The sequence below is a fragment of the Archocentrus centrarchus genome, chromosome 17 (genome assembly GCF_007364275.1).
Source record: "Archocentrus centrarchus isolate MPI-CPG fArcCen1 chromosome 17, fArcCen1, whole genome shotgun sequence".
Lineage (NCBI taxonomy): Eukaryota > Metazoa > Chordata > Actinopteri > Cichliformes > Cichlidae > Archocentrus > Archocentrus centrarchus.
The window spans coordinates 12,515,261-12,535,755 of record NC_044362.1 but is presented as its reverse complement, the minus strand read 5'-3'; the positions used below and the strand labels follow the sequence as shown (position 1 = coordinate 12,535,755).

The window sequence follows — 20,495 nt, the reverse complement described above, 5'->3', positions numbered from 1 at the left end:
CATGAAAAGCAGCATGCATGCACAATAAGGCCCAGATGTGACAGAAAACAGACTGGTCTGGTTTGAGGAACCAAAAAAAAAGGGTGCAAAGGGAGACAAGGAAGCAAAGATGCACAGAAATGGCCAGATGATATACTTACATATTTCCCCTGCGAGGAAGACTCAGTTCTTTCTATAAAAGAAGAGGGAAAGATTGGATTGAGAAAAATGTGGTGGTGGCATCTTCCATGTTTGCTCTGAAAGCATTGTCTTGAAATGTGGTCATCAGCTATATTTATTGTTTGGCTTAAAATGGACTTCTTTTCCTGTTAGGGGACACTTACCATTTTGAATATACTGTTATAAAAATATAAGTTTACTCCGCAGACTATACGAGTACATGATGCTTACAGTCACAAGCTGTTAATAATAAGGCTGTAGTTTTTCTAATGGCTTTTTCTGTGTCACTTCTGTTTATTTTCTCATCCGCGCTGTGTAAATATCATTAGCTGCTGAATGGCCTAGTTTCTGGCAATGACAAGTGGGCCTTGTGGCCATTTAATTGCAAATCCTCGGCCCTGTGCGTTTCAGCTCAGGCGACTGTAAAACTACCCATGCCAGTCAGGATTTGAAAGACAGGGTGGCACTGTGTCACACTGAGAGAGTCTGTGCACACAATTCGAGACCGACTGCACTTGTTTCAGTACCTCCAGTGGTCTGAAGATTGAGAAAGTGGCTCTATGGGTGGGTAAAATAAGGAGAACTCTGCACCGGAACAACGTTTTCACATCGGCCATTGTGTTCAATGTAGCTGCATGGCTGCACCTAATCTAAATTTGATGAATGCAAAGTGGGGAAAGGGCAGTTACTATAAACAGAGACAACTGAATGGGAACACCCAGTTTGGACTGATTATTAGTATTACCTCCTCAACAGACCCTGGCGTGGAAACAATGCAGCTTTCCCTACTAAATATATGCAGAAAATGCAGACAGGAAATGAAGCAAAGGGAGAAAACAACAACAACAAACACTTAATTATTCTAATTTTGAACATCCCTAACAAACATGGCACCCAGGAGAAGACATTTCTTCCAGGAACCATTGGCTTTTGTGCTCCATATCAACAAGGTAACCATAGTGCCCAAAAGCACACAGAAAAAGCTCCAAAATAAACACATAACTATAAGTAATAGTGAGATTAGACTTGTTTTACAGATCCTACATTCATAAATTTCATTATGTGTCCTAATTGCTGCGATTCGTGGGCTCCACCTTTTCTGATGGATGGGCACAGGGCATGGTGAAGATGGTCAGTGCGCATAATATTTTTTTAACGATGTCATATAATCTAATTACTAATGAATAGACCTAATCAAGTACGTCGTTTTAAATGGAAAATAAAGAGCGGACTGCCACGCTCAGATCCTGAGAAATGCTTTGCATCGTCGCCAGCGGCTCATCAGTTTCATCTCATCTCGTTTGCCCAGAAACAACCACAACCGCGCGCGCTGTCATGACAGCCTCCGTTTACCTGTAGACCGCGGCGTCTCAGGATATTCGGCTCATCCATCACTGAAGACAATTAAAAAAAAACACACACACACAAGCGGATCCCTGGTCAGTCAGCCCATTATGCGCTCCGTCTTCTCCCCGGGAGCATGGATACAATCCTCCTCCCTCCTGCTGCTTCTACTGCTGCTGCACAACCATCAACACCACCTCTTCCTCCTCCTCCTTCTCCTCCCCTGGGCGAGCTGCACAACCTACCACAAAAGGTGGGCACTTCAGTCAGCTGATCACCTGACCGGGAAGGAATGGAGCGTGTTAACCTTATTAATGAAGAGAGTGCTGGCACCTTGACCCTCTATATTGATGTTCTGTCACCCAGTTGTCAAATGCCCAGCTTACTGCATTACTGTCTGTAGCTAGCAGGCTTCTTTTTTTTTTTTGCCTCTAAGATATTTCCCTCTCTTCTAATGTACCCCCCCCCCCCCCCCCCCCCCCCCCCCCGCCACACACACACACACACACACACACACACAAAGAAAGAAAACTACATGGCCAGGATGAGATCCCAACGTTCAGCACAGCTGGGAAACACAAACGTTCCCTTATTGCACCGAAACTTATTTCAGTATGCTGCCATGCATGCAGGACGTTTCTCTGTGCACTTGTGGGAAAAAAAGCGGCCCATCGTGTCCAATAACAGTGTCTGCCTGGCAGAATAACACTTTATCAGAGAGAGGATGCACAACAACAGTGCTTTGAAGTCAAGCTGAACAGTAGCGACTGATCTGTGCCTGTCACCCGGTGACACTGTGATGTTTTTTTTTTTTTTTCCATAGAAAACAATTGGTATCTATGCTCCTGTGATGTAACACATGGGTTTCTGTAAGGGGAGGGATGTGAACTCTTCCTTGTTCTCCCGTGAAGTTCACTGCTGGTTTGAAACAGCTAAAAGTGAATATAAAGGATTTTTCAGCTGCGTGACTTTAAGGACAGTTTCATATGAAGTGTGCGTTGTAACATTTTGCATAGAAAATAAAGTTAAAGCTGTAACATTAGCCTGGATATATGACACTGCGGTGTGTTGTTTTGTCTTTGTATGACTGCTTCATGTTGGCACGGTTTGGTTTGGAAGTTGGTGGAACACTCCACCAAAGCGAATTCACATGTTTTGCGTTCAGATTTATTTGAAACAGGTTTTTATTTCAAGTGAAATGTGTTTCATAGTTTGTGCGGTAGATACAAAATGTTCAGCCTTTCAACTGCTGCACTGTATTTTGAATATTTTTGAAATTCTTGCCACATGTTCTCTGTACACTGTAAACCCAGATTTTGATTCCACTTAAAAATATTGAGTTCATGTTACTTAAAATTGCCCAGAATGTGAACATTACTTGTTAATGCTGAGTAGACTGTACTTTTTGATGGTCTATCTTATTGTAATCATGTGTTTGAGTTCAAACAACTTAATATCATCAAGTTCTGCACCTGCTAAAAATCTAGTTTATACCAGCTTAAATAGACTGGCTTAATGTGCAGCTGCATGGTGGCATGATGGTTAGCAATGCTACCTCACAGGTAGAATGCTATCTGGAAGGTCTGGGTTCAATTCCAGCTTGGCCCAGGCCTCTCGCTGTTTGGAATAGTTGGTGTTTTTGTTCACAACGCTCTCTCGTATGGTTTTTTTTATTGTTCCATGGACAAATGTTATTTGTAAATGTTAATGTACCAGCATTCAGCAGGGCTGAGTTTTATCATGTTTATTTACCAAATTTAAACAGACACAGTTCAACACTGTAAAAAATATCATTGTTACTGGACGATGTGGTGGCGTGGTGGTTAGCACTGCTGTCTCACAGCTAGAATAGTTATCTGATAGTCTGGGTTCAATTCCACTTTAGCCCGGGTGTGGAGTTTGTATGTTCTCCCTGTGTTTGTGTGGGTTTCCTCCCACAATCTGAAGACATGCAGTTACTAGGGTTGGGTTAATTGGTCTCTCTAAATTGCCCACAGGTGTGAATGGTTGTCCTGCAACAGGCTGGTGACCTGTATAGGGTGTACCCTGCCTTGTCAGCTGGAATGGGCTCCAGCTCCCACCACCCCCACACAACCATGAAAAGGATAGGGGGGGATTGATTGATCAAAAGACATTTTATTTTTTCATGAACTATAAAAGATAAGTTTGGTCAATTAGAACATGCAATTTAGTTCAATTGGATATGGAGTAGTGCTTACTTAATAGGCTGAGTTAAATGAACTGTTTCATTACTTAAAAGATTTAAGGCAACAAGTTACCTTGTTTTTTTTTAAGTAGATTCAACTTATCCGGGTTTACAGTGTACACAGGTCTTGATTTTAAAACTTTGTGGCCCCTCAGCCATGCCAGTAACATGTGATCACAGACAGTGATGGGTTTGTGTTATCAGTTTGCCTTTGTTTAAACCTGTTTACATCAACAAACACGATTATAAACTAAAATCCTTCAAGGAAGTGATTGCCAACCACGAGACGCTGAGGATGGGTGGATTCCCCTGTAATACTCTGACTGCTGCTGTATTTGACTCACTCATTTTTCTTCTTTGAGTTGAATTTCCTCACAAACGGAGACAAAATTCTTCTTGTGCAGTGTCCATGTGTTCAAATTGGTCTGCTGTCCAGACTGATTGTGACAGTGTTTGGAGCTCCTTTTGTTATGCTCTCCATCCAGCAAAGGTCCTCTTCAAGTGAAGAGGTTCCTCATTATTGGAACCAGTCAAGCATGAAGGTCGGATCTTTATCTTTTTACTGAACCTTTAACAGTCATTTGCGTTTCCTCTTACTCCCTTGCTCAGGTCCTTATCTTACCAGTGTGTTTTTTCCATTACAAAGGCAAGGTAAAGAAAAAAAATGTCTAGAAGGAGTTACATGGAATAACTACCATAAAACAAATATGGAAAAAGCCCTGGGGTTACTGAAGTTTATCTGCAAAAGTTTGGTACTATGGTTGGTTCTCAGTGTACAGATGAAATCACAAACCTGGTTATTAAAGAAAAAAATGTCACATTTAGGACAGAAATTATTATTGTATTACTGATCTAGTTCAACTTTAGGTTCATGCTTATGTTAACAGTTATTCTAAAAAAAAAAAACAAAGCCTTGATTTAGCGAATTAAATTCTGTAGTGTAGCTTTAAGGTCACAAGGGGGCGCCACGGTGCAGTAAGTCAATACACAAGTTGAACTGGACCTAATTTTCTTTGTTTGTTCTTAAAGATGTGATTATAAATTTATATAGTAAAGAAACAGCAAATATGATGACTAATTAAATCATTAAATTACATTTAAATTTTATGATTAATTGTCACGCCTGCCTCTGAAAATCTGTCAAAACTGGACGTCTGAGATGGGTTCAGTTCAGTCTTTGATATGCCTGGAGGGCTTGTAAAACGTGTAAAAATACATTTTATGTCACTTACACATACACACAGACACACGCGCGCACACACACACACACACACTTAAATATATAATTTTGGTGCAATCTGATGACACATTGCATCAGGTCTGTGCACAATGAAATTCACTCTCAGTACCCAAACCCCTCCATCACAATGACAAAACAAACTGAGTCTGAGGGTTTTTTTTCCTCTCACTGAACAATAGATGGAGACAGAAAGCAAGACGAGAGTGAGCATCTCAATGACACATTAAACTAGGGTGTCAGTTTGCATGAGTCACTTTACACCTTTCACTCACTTTCAGCCGGTGAAGCTCACCTGGCAGAGCACATGATGGTTTCATCACCTTGGTGAGTCACTGCTTGGAGAGTCACACACTCCACACATCTCCGCACTTATCAGGGCGCGGAGACTGCTCAGCAGCGCACTGACCCTAATGACTGACCGAAGTGAGAGTTACACATACTCATAACTTCTTGGCAATGTTCCAGGATGTATTTGTTTACTTCTTTAGTGTCATATCAATTCCTACTGACTGAAAAAGCAACATTTTGTGCTTGTTCATTGAACACAGAGGACAGCAGAGGCTGAGATCAGATATATAGATTCATTTGATTCATGCTAAAAATACACCATCTTCACAGCACAGAGTTTAATCTTATGTCAGCTGTGTGACCACGTGATTGCTGTAACGGCAGATTGAGACAGTTCCCTCTTTTAACAGTGATGACTTCTTTGTTCTTTTATCTATCTTTTTAACCTTCAGACATTTCCTGTCTGGGGTGCTTGACATTGGAAGCGTTGCTATACAGAAAATAAACTCTGTGCTTTTGTTTATTGCATGTTGTCTGTTGAAACTGTTAGAAAATATGTACACAAGTTGGACAGCTCAAGTAGCTTTGGCAGATGAGGGCCAGAGTGTGGATATCCCTGAGCTCTGTGTTTGCTGAATCTCTCTTTAGTCAGAAACTGCTTGTGACCTTTGACTGTACTGGGCACAGCTGCATTGGAAACCTTCAGACACAGCTCAGTAAGGGTCATTAAACTATTACATGTGTAACCCTGCTGGACTTCTTTGAAGTGGTCAGTGTGGGTCATTTATTTGCAAAAAAAGTAACGAATAACTGGAAATCCAGATGCTGCATCATGCTGAGATGCATGTATCCAAATCTGGTCTAAATATCCCTTTATTCCACTTCTGCTGTCACCTCCCCTCTGTGTGTTGATAAAACTGAAAACATGCAAATGAATACAAAAAAATTCACACATGTCTAAGGTTATAGTTTACATCTTGTTATCACATAACAAACTATTGCCACATTATGACTTACAGCTCTGGATGAGCCCATCACACACTCACCTGACCAAACAGGGGTGTGGCAACACAGAAGCTCTATAAATGAAAGCATGCTGGGAATTTAGTTCAGAGCATAGGTGCACCCTATCCATTGACTGCTGCAGCTATCAGACATACCCGGCAGGATCACTATGTGCATCTCACACACAATTCTTCCACTTGTCACCTGCACGCTGCTGCTCCTCGTCTCCACATCAGGGGAAGGCCAGCCTCGTGAAGCCCACGAAGACACACCTGATGCGGACAGGACGGACAGCCAGACGGTTCTGCTTCTGGAGGCAGTGAAGACGGGGATCCTCAGCTCTTTGGGTATGGACACGGAGCCCAGGCTGACCCAAAAGGCCTCGAAAAAGGAGCTCAGGGAGATGTATCAGCGCTACAGGAAAAAAATAAGGGAGATAAGAGGAAATTCCAGCCAACCAATGAGGGGAAACTCGCAATCCACCATGTCCACGGTGCTCTTTCCAGGTACAGATGAGAACCTTGTTAGACAGGGATTCAGCTAAAGCCTTTATGACACTAATGTGAAAAGCCAAGTTAGAAAGTTTGACTAGGAGTAGAAGGACGAAAGAACACAGATGACTTCTGAGATGAGGCAATATTGTAGTGTAAGTTTACCTTTATACAGGCAAAAACTATTGTACTGATGTGGTTACGAATACTGTGAATAACTTGTTCCCTAATTGTTTACATTCCTGATAAAGGTTGATGAGGCTTAAAATAGACATCAAACAGTGCTGTAAAAAAAGCAAATGCATTCCTAGAAGCTTTTAGAAATCACGAGCATGACAGGCACACCTTCCACACTACGTTATACTTTGAGTACATTTTATTAGTTCATCAATGGCAGCAATAACAGCCAGTTACAGGACTGTTTCATAAAGAATTTTTTAAATATGTGCTTTTTTTCTTCCCAATCATTCCATGCTATGATGCTCATACTTACAGGATGTGAACAACTTTGTGTCTGATGAAACTTTTCTTTGTTTTTGGTATTTTCTTTTAGTTTTGCCACTAAAAGTGCTTCGGAGGGGCCCACAGTCAGGTCCGAGCGTGCGGTGGTACAGAGCTGTTTTTCAAAAGAATTCAAATATCCAGACTGAACTGACTGTAGCTCGAGCAGAGCTGAAGATTTCCAGGCACATTCTGGGTAAACTCACTTCAGTTAAGCCTAAAGTAAGAGAAGAGATTAAAGTTAAAGTCAGTGGGGTGAAGTCAGTGGTTTCAGCTGCCTGGACTGACCCTGTACGCCAAACCAATATCTCAAACACTCAAGACGTGACCCTGGACATCAGCTCGGAGGTGGAGGAGTGGATCGGGACTGATGGGCAGCCACTGGTCGTGGATGTAGGTATGGCTAACAGGCAGGGCCTCACACTGACCATTTCTTTGGAATTAGGCCTCGTGCAAACCAAACCTGCACAGAGGACGAGGCAGCGTCGCTCCAATAAGGAAGACGACTGCGATGAACGAGGATGGTGTTGCCGGAAGTCGGTTACCGTGTCCTTCAAAGACATCGGCTGGACAGAGTGGGTGGTGGCCCCAGCCGAATACACGATGCATTTTTGCGATGGCACCTGCCCCCACAACTACAAGCCGGCGAGCATGCACACGCAGGTCAAGTCTCGGCTGCACCAGATTACCAAAGGAAGGACACCTAACCCCTGTTGTGTGCCAGCAGCCTATGAGCCCATGGTCCTCATGCACTATGACAGCAGGGAAAAACTGAGGCTGACTACTTTCACAGACTTAATTGTCAGTAAATGTTACTGTGCATGAGGAGAAAATGCAACTGACCACTTCTTCAAAATTTAAAGAAGTGCATCGTCTTCATTTAAAAAACAGGTTACATAGTGAAGAAAAAAAAAAGCTAAAATGAGATCTTGAATGAGTATTAAAGAAGCAATTACATTTAAAATCTGAATTATCCATTATTCTGAAGATGACAACACCTTCTATGTCTTCACATCTTTTCCTCTAAACATCCTCTAGTAGTTATTTATTTAAGTTCTATTTATAGTTCTATTTGTATTGTCTTGTTTTTGGTTATTGTTACAGCATATTTTAAGTACTATTTAATATTTAATTGCACTGGATTGTCAAATTTGATGAGGTTTTTGTATTTTGTTTGTTGTCTTATACATTTCAGTTATGGAAACACCAAAATGAATGTTCTTCTTATTGAACTGCTGCACTTAAAGATGTGCGCATGTACTATAATAAAGATACAATGTTTTCTTACATTTGTGATTTTCTACAAGCCTTTTTACACACTGTTTAACATGATGGCTCCACTGTGCGCAGCTATTTCACCGGCCTGCCTGCAGTCCAGACCTCTCATCCAGCGAAAGCATTTGGCAAGTTATGAAATGAAAAATAAGACAAAAAAAAAAAAAAAAGCGCCTGAAAACCTACAAGAAAACACTTGCCGTTTGAGAACTACAGCAGCTGGTCTCCTCAGTTCCCAACCACCAGTTTAAAGAAGAGCTGATGCAACACGGTGGCAAACATGCCCCTGCTTGTAACATGTCAAATTGAAAATGCACTCACTGTGTATGCGATACAAATAAAATATAACAACAAAGTCAAATGCCAACGATAAAATAGCATTCATTTGAGTTTAATGAAAGCAGTGATTACTCATACACAGGATAAACAAAAATAAAGAGTCTCAGTGTTCATGGGAAAGTACAAGAAATGTCTTTTTTGTCTCTTTAAAATCAGAGTCTGTCCTGGTTTGGATGGCTCACAACTAAACTCAAAGGAGCTAGTCGCTGTCATTTATTTGCATTAGTAGAGTCATGGCGATCCTTCTTTAGGCTCACAAGGTTCATCCATGATGATGTCACTGTTAGCAATGAGCAGGGGCCGCCCTTTGGCACCCACACCACACAAGTGTGCGGGGGCTGCCTAAGGCTTTGTCTGGGCATGTCTGCAGAGGTCAGGATGAAAGAAAGGGGAGAAGGGCTTGGCAAAGGTGTGTATTTACATTAGAAAAGATGAAAGATGACAAAAAAATAAAAGAAGAAATCATCCCAAAGGTGTTTGGAGCCTCGACACAAAAATAGCAAAAACAAAAAGTGTTTGAAGTTCTTGACTAACCATGCAAGTATGTATCACGGCTCACTATCACTTTCAGCAAACTCCAGGAAAATGATAGTTTATTTACATGTAGTTCATTAGTTCAATAATGGGTTTTGCATCTAGTTCTCTACACAGCAACTTTTTGTAAGACGGGGTTGTAGAGAAACACTATCAACTACTTCAGGCTGTCAGGTCAAAGTGTGCCAGAGAAATCAGGCCGTAAAGATGAGATAATGTTGAGTTCTCCTCATTGACCTTGGCGCTCTGTTCAGTGTCATCTTAAATGTAGTATAAATTTAATGAATGTGAGAAGAATCAGATCAGCTGTGAAGTGTAAATATTTTCATTAGAGATTATCAAAACTTGTGTTTGTTGTGTTTGGTAATAAATGCTGCTGAGATCTTTTTTTTTAAGGAAAAGATTTGATAGTTATAGGAGATACTGAGCTAAGTCAAAACAAGAAAAAAAAAGCTCAAAAGGAGAATTTTTTTTTTAAGATTTGAAGTTAAGAAATGTTAACACAGCCTGTGGTATACTGTGAGCAAACTGACACTAGACACTCTTTTGAAGTATTTATAGTTTAATTATTTAAAATAAATGTGACAGTCATAGTTTGATGTTTAACGTGGCAGACAGAGCATGGACCCAAATGCAGGACTCCAGAGACAAACAAACTCAAAGATTCAGCTTTACTACTGTTAAATGCAAAAAAAAAACAAATAAAAAACAAAGCATACAGACCTGAGCAGGTACAAACTGGAAACACGGAACTGAGGAACACATTACCATGAGGGGACGACTTGATAAAGAAACAGAGAGAAAGAAAAAACCCAAGGAGCACAGAGGTCCAAAACAAAAACAGTTTTGGGGGCTGCCTGGGGGGCCAGCCGCAGAGACTGAGCAACTCTGTGGGAAGGCTGGGACACAAGCGGTTGAGGAGGCTGATCACGGCAATGGAGACACTCGGGTACCTTGGAAGGTGGCCGACGATGACGATGTTCCTCTGGGGGCTGCCCAAGAAGGAGACTCTCAGGCTCTCGGGGCTCAGGACCAGGCTGCTCATCAGGGCCCACTTAAGTCCCTGATGACTTCGGCTCTGGATACCCAGGACACTCAGGACGCTGTAGCCCTGGTTCAGCAGTTTTTCCAGGCTGAGCAATACAACCCCCCCCCCCCCCCCCCCCCCCCACCCACCCACCCACAAAAACAAAAAAACAAACAAATAAATAAAACCCTAGCACAGTCTGAATAAGCCAGCTCAGGAGCAAAACATGCCAACTCCACAATCATCTCAGAAACACACACTTAAGTCTTTGGATAAATCTGCTCATATAAGCAACAAAAACAGGCTGTGAATTGTCTGGCTCAGCAACTGAAACTCCTAACTCAGTGCTCACATTACCAGGAAGAGAAAACACAGGCTTTAACTCGACTGGTTCAGGAACAGCACACTCAGTGTTATGATTTGCTGGTACAGAAGAAAAAAAGGCTTGAAGCCTGGAAGTGGAGGCCTTGCCAGACTCAAACAGGAAAGGCTATTCTCTTTAGCCAAATCACAAATAAAACATGTCCTTTTTAACCTGCAGGAAATACATGAAACATTGTTTAGCCACTCAAACAGAGTTTAGTAGCAGTAAGAAAGAAGGATTTTATTATTTCAACATCAGAGCATTAAGTTTTTTGAGCGGGCTCAGGAAAACAGTCCGGATCAGCTGGCGCAGAAACGCAGCACTCTTTTATAAGCTGCCACTGAAACAAAACGTTCAGTTTCAGAGTTGACCGGATCAAGTACATAATAGTTTTTAATTGAGCGGCCAGCTCGGAAACCGCACAGTCAAGAGTCGGTACTCACTGCAGGAGCAGCCTCTGAAAGCTCGGTGTCGGCAGACGCAGGCTGGGCAGCAGTCTCAGGATGCAGCGAGGACCTCGATTCCCGGGAATAGGGAGCTGAAGAAGCGAGGGCAGCGGATGCTGCACCGTGTTTGGAATTCCCGGGTGAGGGAGAGCTCTGCAGACAAGCTGCAGGTCTCGGGCACAGAATCCCTCCTATGCCACTGTGAGGCCCTCTTCTTTGAGCCGGACGTAGGCGACGGTGGTGGTGAGGAGGCAGTGAGCGGAGAGGCTGGAGGGCGAGCAGTCGGCGACAGGGTGAACACACCCAGCGTCACCTCTGGAGGCTCGGGCGAAGCAGGGGCAGCTGTCAAGTAGAGCGGCTGCTGGGGTGGGGAGAAAGGTGAGCGGCGCCGAAAACCCTTTCCCCAGCCGGGACCTCCCAGGGACAGGCGAGTCCCAAGGAAGGGCGACTCGCACTCCAGGGCCACGGCATCCACCTCAGTCTCCTTCAGAACGGCATGAACCGCCTGCTGGGTCCATCTTTGTGGTCAGTCAATCTGTCACAGTTGGGCAGTGTGCCGGTGCAGGACACCAGAGACAAACATAAACTCAGACTCAGCTTTATATGTGTTAACTACACAAACATAATAATCCTAAACATACACACACACACACACACACACACACACATATATATATATATATATATATATATATATATATATATATATATATATATATACACACACACACACACACACACATACACTGGAGACCCAGAGAACACAGGGAAACAAGGAATTAAATACAATAAACTATAAACAAGAATAAAATTCAGATAACTTAGAAGGCCTGGGGAAATAAACAGAGAAACCAACCAGGGATACTATAAAAAGGTACAAAACTCAAACAACACAATAAACTAAGGATCAAACGGAGACATTAAATAACAGCCCACACCCCAGGATCATGAGAGACACAACTGCCTGTAGTAAGTGCTTTATAGTTTTTATCTGGAGAAGGATAAAGGTCACTTAAACAGGAGCACATGTTGCTTCGGGATTAACAGTCAGTGTTTTAAAAAGTGGGGCACACTGAGTGGCCCCAGAAGGAATAGGGTGAACAATTTAACTTTTCTTCTGTTTAGTGTCATTCTTTTCTTTACTTTTGCTCTTTTATTCTTTGTTTCACAGGTGACACCTTCAGGTTTACTCCACAAGTTGTGTGGGTGGGTGACTGGACAGGCCTTCAGTCTTAGGTGCTAAAAGGTTTTGAGCTGCATTCCACCCAAATGATACATGTAAGCAGAGCATTTACTAAGCTACTAAGCCTTTCTCTCTGTGTGTGCAATCTAAGATACACACAGCTTTTTGTAAGGGCTTTCTCTTCCTTCTGAGCCTCGAATAGCCTACCTGAAAAACAATCGCTGAAATTAATGTCAGAATAACTGGAACCAAAGCTAAAAATAACCTGCCAGTCTGCAAGCCTCCAAGCCCATTTCCAGTCATTACCACTCCGATCACAGTGGCAAACCTCAGTTGTTATTCAGTGGCTTTTATTTTTTTCTATTGCTCTCTGAATTACATGTAGTCATAATGCAGTAGAGCTGGACTTAATCTGTTAAAAGAAAGTAAGATTTTCACATCCTCTCTGGCTCTCCCATCCGAAAAACTGAAAACCCTCAGAATACATAGAATGGTGCTGACCGCTGCATCTTTTCTCCCCTTTGCATGAACCATTTTTCTGCTTTGTAGTCTTTGCATATTTGTTGTTGCAGTTAATAAAAGGTGGGGGGGGGGGGGGGGGGGGGGGGGGGGGGGGGGTTGTTCTCATATATTGTAACTACTTGCTAATAATTTTAAAGGAAAGTGATGTGAATGTTTTTTTTTATATTCTGCTCTTTGCATCTTATCTCCATGAGCTTGTCTCAGTGATGTGATAGAACGCACTGGAGTTCATAAATTCCTCACACACTGCAACATCTGTTTGGTTGCCTACACACTGTTATCTCACTGTAAAATCCCACAAATAATTTATATGGGGACCATCAGCCCCCCCACTTAATGTCCCCGTCCCTCTTTTAATTTGTAATGTATTGACATATTACGCACCTTTATCAGGCCTGCCTGTCTGTGGGAACGTATTTGAAACTACCCATAATTCTTTATCTAGGGTAGATACACAATATTATGATGGCTGTGATATGAGAAATCATTTGTGCTGCCGCTGGTGTGATTCCATCACAAGATGACCTCTAGTTTAAAGTGCTGCTAATAATTTATGGGAATTTTTTTATGGTGACTTAGTTAGCAAACTAATTAAACAGAGCAAATCTAGAGAAACCACCACAGCCTATAGACAGACTTGGCCAAAATGTGCTGATGGTGAAAGCTCATTGATTACATAAACTCATCTATGACATGATACTGTTAGACTACTGTTTCACAAAACCCAATCATATATAGTATCCATCTACATAGAAGAGGGCATACTGTGGAGCATTTATTTACATATTCAGAAATTCACATTTGCTACTAATAAACCAGAATCATGTAGATTTATTTTAGAAATATACCTTAACAAAACACGTAGAAAATAACACTTCTTCAATGTCGATGCAAGTGAAATGTTTCTAGACGTAATTTAGGACCAGACTTTGGCTCTGCCCACGCTTCTCCTCTCCAAAGGTCAAAGTAAAGGTTCATTTGTATCTTCAAGAGAACACCATAAAAATAAATCTAATCTAATCAGAAAGTTGATTACCTTGGATTGCTGTCAAAATTTGTACAGTGTGGTTAGAATATGAGATGTGCCAATAATAGTAGCAGGCAAAGATGTATAACATAGATAAATTTAATGGGAGTGAATTTAAAAAAAAAAAAAAAAAGGTTTGTTATTCTCCTCCAAAATGGGAGAGAACAGATAACACCGAGATGTCACTACCATCCAATCATTTCTGCTCACAGTCAGTCTGTATCAAAAAGCAGCAGTTGTATTATGCTGACTCGTAGTTGCACACAGATATACAAAAAAAAAAACAAAAAGAAAAATGAATCGAGACAGCTCACTGCATACAGTAACTGGAGCAAAAAATATGCAGGTATTAATACAGATGTGTCCCACAATTAATCTGGTACAATGTACACATCTTCTTGAGAGCCTGTGAGCATGGTGTCATGCGCTGGGTCGTTGCTGTATATGCCCTCATCCACTGCATCACACTGCAGGTACACATCGTCCTCAGATTCGACTGGGAACCTTTGGAGAAACAAACATTAAAACCATTCAGACACCTAATAAATATCAAAGTACCCTATCAAACCTTTGAGTATCTGTATTTAACTATATTACAACAGGATTGTGCAAAACCAGGAAATTCACACCACACACACACACACACACACACACACACACACACACACACACACACACACACACACACACACACACACACACACACACAGCATTTCTTCATCCATTTCCGCTGCATACATTTGAGCCTCTGCGGTTTCATAACTGTTCAAAGAAGTACATTTTATAAAAATCTACATGTAGTAAAAACACTTCATGCCGCTCACCTGCTCTGGTTTGCAGCAGCCACATTGTAGCCAGTAGTTTGAGTTTTCAGGTTTTCATAGATAGGACATGGTCCTACTGACTGCTCTCGAACCATATCAGTACACTCATGGGGATCATCTTGTGGGGTCTCTGTATGATCCTCCTTTTCCTGCACCTTTCTTTGTCTAAACGGCACCATATTCATGATCGCACCATGGTATTTATAAATGATCACACCAACTATGATTGCAAGTAGCAGGAAGAAGACCGTAAGCCCGGCAGCTGGTCCTGCAGAGGAGCTGGGGTGAGAGGGAGCGTGGGTGGTATTTGATGAGGTACCCATGTCAGTGACAATGATGGTCTGCAATTATTAAAAAGAAAAAAAGAAAAAGAAAGAAAGAAAAGTAGACTGAGGGAGTGCATGGCATTGCAACAATATAATAATCTAGCAAACAACAGCACAAGACCGTTTTTAACGATGAGTTTCAGCTGAGACGATTTTACACTGGAGACTTCACACAGTTAAAATATAACATTCATTTTATGATCAAGAACACAATGTCGATGTTTTTCTACATGAAAAAAGAATGAAAATGAACAATACATTCTAATTGTGTCAAAGACATGTCTAGTCTTTGACATGTCAAATCAATATAATTATGCAAGCCAAGTCAAACAGATTTCTGGCAACGCTTAGGTCAATAAAAACACTCATATTACCCTGAAGTACTGCTCCGATGTTGTGGGCCAAGGTCTGCGTTGTGAGTGAAGTCATGTAGCTTATCGTGAACACTGCACGTTTGCTTTGGTAAAGTTCCCTTTTATTGAAATCATGGAACTGAGCAAAAGAGACGAAACTAGAATATTTCCTGTAAAAGCTGTAGCTGAAAATAGAGAGCTGCTGACGGGAGCTAAAAAAAATTGTAATAGTAAATTTTGTGACTCAAGAGGCAAAAACCCTTCTGACCGCTGAAGTTATTCCAATTTTAGCTTTACTGGATGTTGGTTTTGATATCTATCTATCTATCTATCTATCTATCTATCTATCTATAGCAGAAACTTTAGATTCATTTTAAATTTCTTACTTTCAATTTCCAAAATTCTCAAATTCACCTGAAAGACAAGTTGTTTTAAAAGATCTGTGTCATTTTATTTATCTCATGTGTGTCAGAGAAAACACAGCTATTGTTTGTTTGTTTTTTTGCTGTCAACTCATCAAGTATCAAGTTGTGTTGATATGGGATTCTCATGATACGGTTACAGTGAAATTCTGCTACCAACACACACTAACAGACACAAAGCAGGACCTCTGCCTCCCCCTGCTGTCAGTCTCAGTCCCCACAGACAGAATACACTTACTGAGCATGCCTCGTAACCTCTGTACTTTAATTCTGACCATATCTCTGTGACCCTATACCTTGATAAACTGTAAACCTATGATTCTTCATTAAGCTTCTGCTGCTATGTTGTTATCTGAACCCTTTCTTTTTGTCTCTCCTGGCCAACAAAACTCACGTGTATAAAAACTGTCATGCCGCCTTAGAGACAGTTTCAGTTCTGTTGAAACAGTATCTCGCACCACTTACAAGCCTGACTTTGTATCCTTGAATCAACGCAAAAACATGTGATCCTCAGTAATATAATTTGCATGCATTGCATGAGAATTTATCTTTTTTAAGGGTGTTAAGCTGTGCTTGTGATGAGGTTGTAAAAATTGCAATGCCTATCTGACAGTCTGTCAGTTTCAACAGTTATCTGAACAGATTGTTATCATGGTACCCAGAGGAAGAACCCTACTGGCATTAGTGATCCCCTGAATTTTTTTTTTTATCTGAACCCAACAACAGGCTTTCACTTTATTTGTGAGGTTCAGTATTGTGTAAAAGTCTTCACTCATTTTGTTAAAATTCACTTCCAATGAGCCAGACTTTATATTCATTTTAAAGAGGTTCTGAGCAATAGTTCCCTGGACTCTCTAGAGGCCTTTCAAAGTTTTTCTGTGGACACTGGCTACTTTTTTTTTTTTTTTTTACCCCATTTTTGCCCACAGCAGCTTTTATCGACAGTGGAGAGAGACAGGAAATGGGGGGAAGGATACAGGGGAAGACACATGGGCAAGTTGGCAACAGGCCGGGATGCAAACCCGCGCCGCCCGCACAGCAACGCAGCATGTGTATGTGGTCACCGGCTTCACCACTAAGCCACCCAGGCGCCCCACTGGCTACTTTTCATTCATTTTCAGTCCAGTCCTTGTACCATTTTTGGAGGTGCTCTTTTTTAAAACAATGACCTATGAATCTTTCAAGCATAAAAAGTGACCTAACTCAATGGATGATCCGGTGTTGTGTCTAAAGATAACACACAGATAACACAGTTTGACATAAACATAAAATAGCATTTTTTTTACACCAACAAAGTGATTCCTGAAGAGATATTGGCCAAAAATTTGGCATATCTCAGTATGGTGTGCAGTGTGTCCCTAAAAAAAATTGAGGAAATCTATCTACAGCAGATGAACAGTATCTGAAAGTTATGTCCTTACGAAACAGAAAAAACAAACAAACAAACAGTAAAGCCCTGACACGGGACCTGAGAGAAACGTCTGGTCAGTGGCAACAGGTCTGATGGAGTGATGAAATCTTTGGTTCAAATCATCATCATCAGTACATATGGAGGTCAGGTGAGAGGTTCAACTGTGAATGTATACAGCCATCTGTAAAACACTGTGGAGGCTCACGGTTTGGGGCTGCATTTCAGCCAGTGTCGTTGGAGATCTTGTCAAAAATGATGGAATTATGAACACAGAAAAGTACCATCAGATTTTGATCCACCGTGAAATACCGTCTGGAAAGTGTCTGATTGGCAACAGCTTCATTCATCATGACAATGATCCCAAACACACTGCCAATGCAGTAAAAGCACACCTGGATAGATTAAAAACACACAATGGAACACTATCAGTCATGGATCAGGCTTCCCCAGAGCCCAGACCTCAATATTATTGAAGCAATTTGGGATCATCTTGGTAGTCAACATCCAAAGAAGAACTTTGAATGTCCTTCAAGAAGCCTAGAGAACTGTTCCTGAAGACTACTTAAAGAAATGACAAGAAAACTGCCTCAGAGAGTTCGGTCTGTGCTGCAGGATAAAGGTGGTCATACCAGATATTGGCTCGCAAACTTGTTAGAATTGTACCAACTCTATTTGTGTCTTATATGCTGTATTTCATGTATGTTTGCACATTCATTAAATTGCTGCACCTATTTCCCATTTTTCCTAACAAATTACAAAGACATGAGGGGTGTCTCGAGTACTGTAACATCTATTAGAACATCTATTACATCTATTAGATGGACTGAGCTCAGTTATAGTATCCTACTGTAGTCAAAATATTAAACCATTTGTCCACCAAGGCCCTGTGATGGACTGGTGACCTGACCAGGGTGTTCCCTGCTGATCACCTTGTTTCACCTGAGACAGGCTCAGTCTCCCACACCCAAGTTAGACAAGAAGTTGAAGTTAAAATTAATTAATGAATATGGTCTTAATATGTTTTATATTTGGTTAAAATATTTAGGTGCATTAGCCAGGCATTCATCATTTGTGAACATGTTTCTGAGGCAGATTTTGTAACATTTAAGCAATCTTGACTGACATCATTTTTTTTTTTTATTTTATTGGTAATTAACATTTGGGTTCTTAGTGGACTCGACTGGATCAGCATTATGCTTCAGGACAGATGTGTTATTTTAGTGCCACAGAAATGTCACTAATCAAATGCTGTGGAGTTCACTAAACTCTGTACTGTTTACATCTGTTACTGTTTCATGAACAAAAATAGAGCCAAATGGTGAAATTTGGTCTAGATGTTTAAAATGACTTTCAGACTTTGAGCTCTGCCTGATAAAGTGAAGTCAAAGGTTCCCTTTCAGGCTGTGCACTATAACTAAGATGTTGCTGGGCTGTTATTGTCATTGCAGCATGTTTGCATTAGATAAACATTAACAATATCTGACAAAGGACAGCTGGACACAGAAATCCTCCACATGCATTTTCCCTCATTTTCAAAGGCCAGTACAATCCGGCTCAACTTAAAGCCTTTTTGCCCCTGGAGGCATATTCAGCAATATAAAAAATAATAATAATAATCTTGTGCTCAGACTCCTTCCCTCCACCAGCCCTGGAGTCACTTCTTTTCCAGTGTTACCATGGTTACATTACAACCAAATTACACTCTACTTAATGGCAGGTGAAACAGCTCCCCTGTGTCTTCAGCGCCTGAGAACAAGAAACAATAATTAGGTGCGTTTATCCCTTAAGCACAACAAATGGTCCAGATGTTATATGTGAGGAGTTTTCACTGGGCTCCACGCGGTGTCAATAAAGAAAACTCAAAGGTGTTTGTTTTTGTGGACGACAAGCTGCTGCTGCAGCAGTACAAGCGAGATTAAAAATCCCCACTGCAGTCAAGAAACAGGTATGGACACGCAAAGACCTTTTTCTTTTTTCCTGCAGACTGATGCGTTTGTCATCGACGGCACAATTACCACCTCTGTTTTTCACATAAAAGCTCATTTGTCTCCAGAGAGCGTGCAGTGTGCAGTTCATTCAGCTTTTGTATCTGTTCAGTTGGAAGACAGGAGGAGAGAGACATGGCACAGTCAAACCACCCAAGGAGCCCCCCCCCCCCACGCATACACACACACACACACACACACACACACACACACACACACACACACACACACACACACACACAAATAAGATGAGAAAGAAGTTTGTCTTGCGCTACTAACGCATGGCTTAATAATAATAACAATAATAATAATAATAATGGATTTTTTTTTTACTTCTGTAGTGTGCAATGTCCTCAGGGACACGCACAAAGCCACTTCTTCTTAAATAGTGAAATTTTGCGGGGGTTCCGCAGTCCAGATGTGCGGTGTGCCTCCACTACACCCCCGCGCAGCGACGTGACCACGCAAAGCCAACAAGCGAGAAGCGTCAAGCTCACTAGGCTCTACCCCAAGGATACCGGAAACCAGAAGACTTCATAATAAAAGGTTTGTAAATAGTTTGGTTTTAATCACGCGAAGTAGACGTTTGTTCAGCTATCTACCAGCTGATTAGAAATCAGCTGGTAGATAGCTGACATATCGGTTTATGCTGGCTGCAAGTAATGATGGTTACATTTGATTCTAGGATCATGCGCCATGCCTTTCTTGCCTTGGCAGCTTAGTAAACGACAGTTTTAAGGTCCTTGACAGCACACACGGAAAATTGTAACATTAAAAAATGGCTGCTTTTATTTAGTCCTGGTATGGACTTTTTCTCCGCACTAACATTTCTGTAAGCAGGATCACACGGAGCTTTGTTAGCAAACTGGAGAAGCTTTATATAAAGCTTCTCCAGTTTGCCCCATATGGGGCTCTGCACCTGGGATTTTCCTGGCACGATGAGTCACACATTGTCCTCTGTTTAAAAGCTTTTATTTGAGTTAGCTCCAATCCATAGGCATCTATAGCCCAGAGTTTAGCTGTAGGCTGGAGGTGTGACTGCTCTTACAAATCACCTGTGTTCAGTAAATTTAAATATGGGAAGACGACTTGTCCTGCACAGCACTGCAAAGAGAAAAAAACTAAGCTAAAAGTCTCTCAAAGCAGGTACATGTTTGCTCACCGTTACCTCATAAAATGTTGGTATCCTGTTTTGTTTTGTTTTGTTTTTTACGCTCCCCGCT

The 20,495-nt window shown here is 41.4% G+C and overlaps 2 protein-coding genes across 2 annotated transcripts in view; one reads left to right on the top strand and one right to left on the bottom strand.

Moving 5' to 3' along the window:
• Nucleotides 1-1,640, bottom strand: part of mast3a (microtubule associated serine/threonine kinase 3a) — a 31,457-nt gene extending 29,817 nt beyond the window's left edge. The window contains exons 1-2 of the mRNA XM_030751412.1: nt 1,513-1,640; nt 141-172 (exon numbers count right to left, since the gene is read on the bottom strand). Coding sequence (XP_030607272.1) covers nt 141-172; nt 1,513-1,551 — 71 coding nt within the window. The 5' untranslated portion in view covers nt 1,552-1,640. The remainder of the gene's footprint in view (nt 1-140; nt 173-1,512) is intronic.
• A 4,729-nt stretch (nt 1,641-6,369) lies between these two features.
• Nucleotides 6,370-8,209, top strand: gdf15 (Growth differentiation factor-15). The gene is made up of 2 exons (XM_030752794.1): nt 6,370-6,748; nt 7,287-8,209. The coding sequence occupies exons 1-2, from the start codon at nt 6,412-6,414 to the stop codon at nt 8,057-8,059; spliced, it is 1,110 nt and encodes a 369-aa protein (XP_030608654.1). The 5' UTR covers nt 6,370-6,411; the 3' UTR covers nt 8,060-8,209.
• The last annotated feature ends 12,286 nt before the right edge of the window (nt 8,210-20,495 follow it).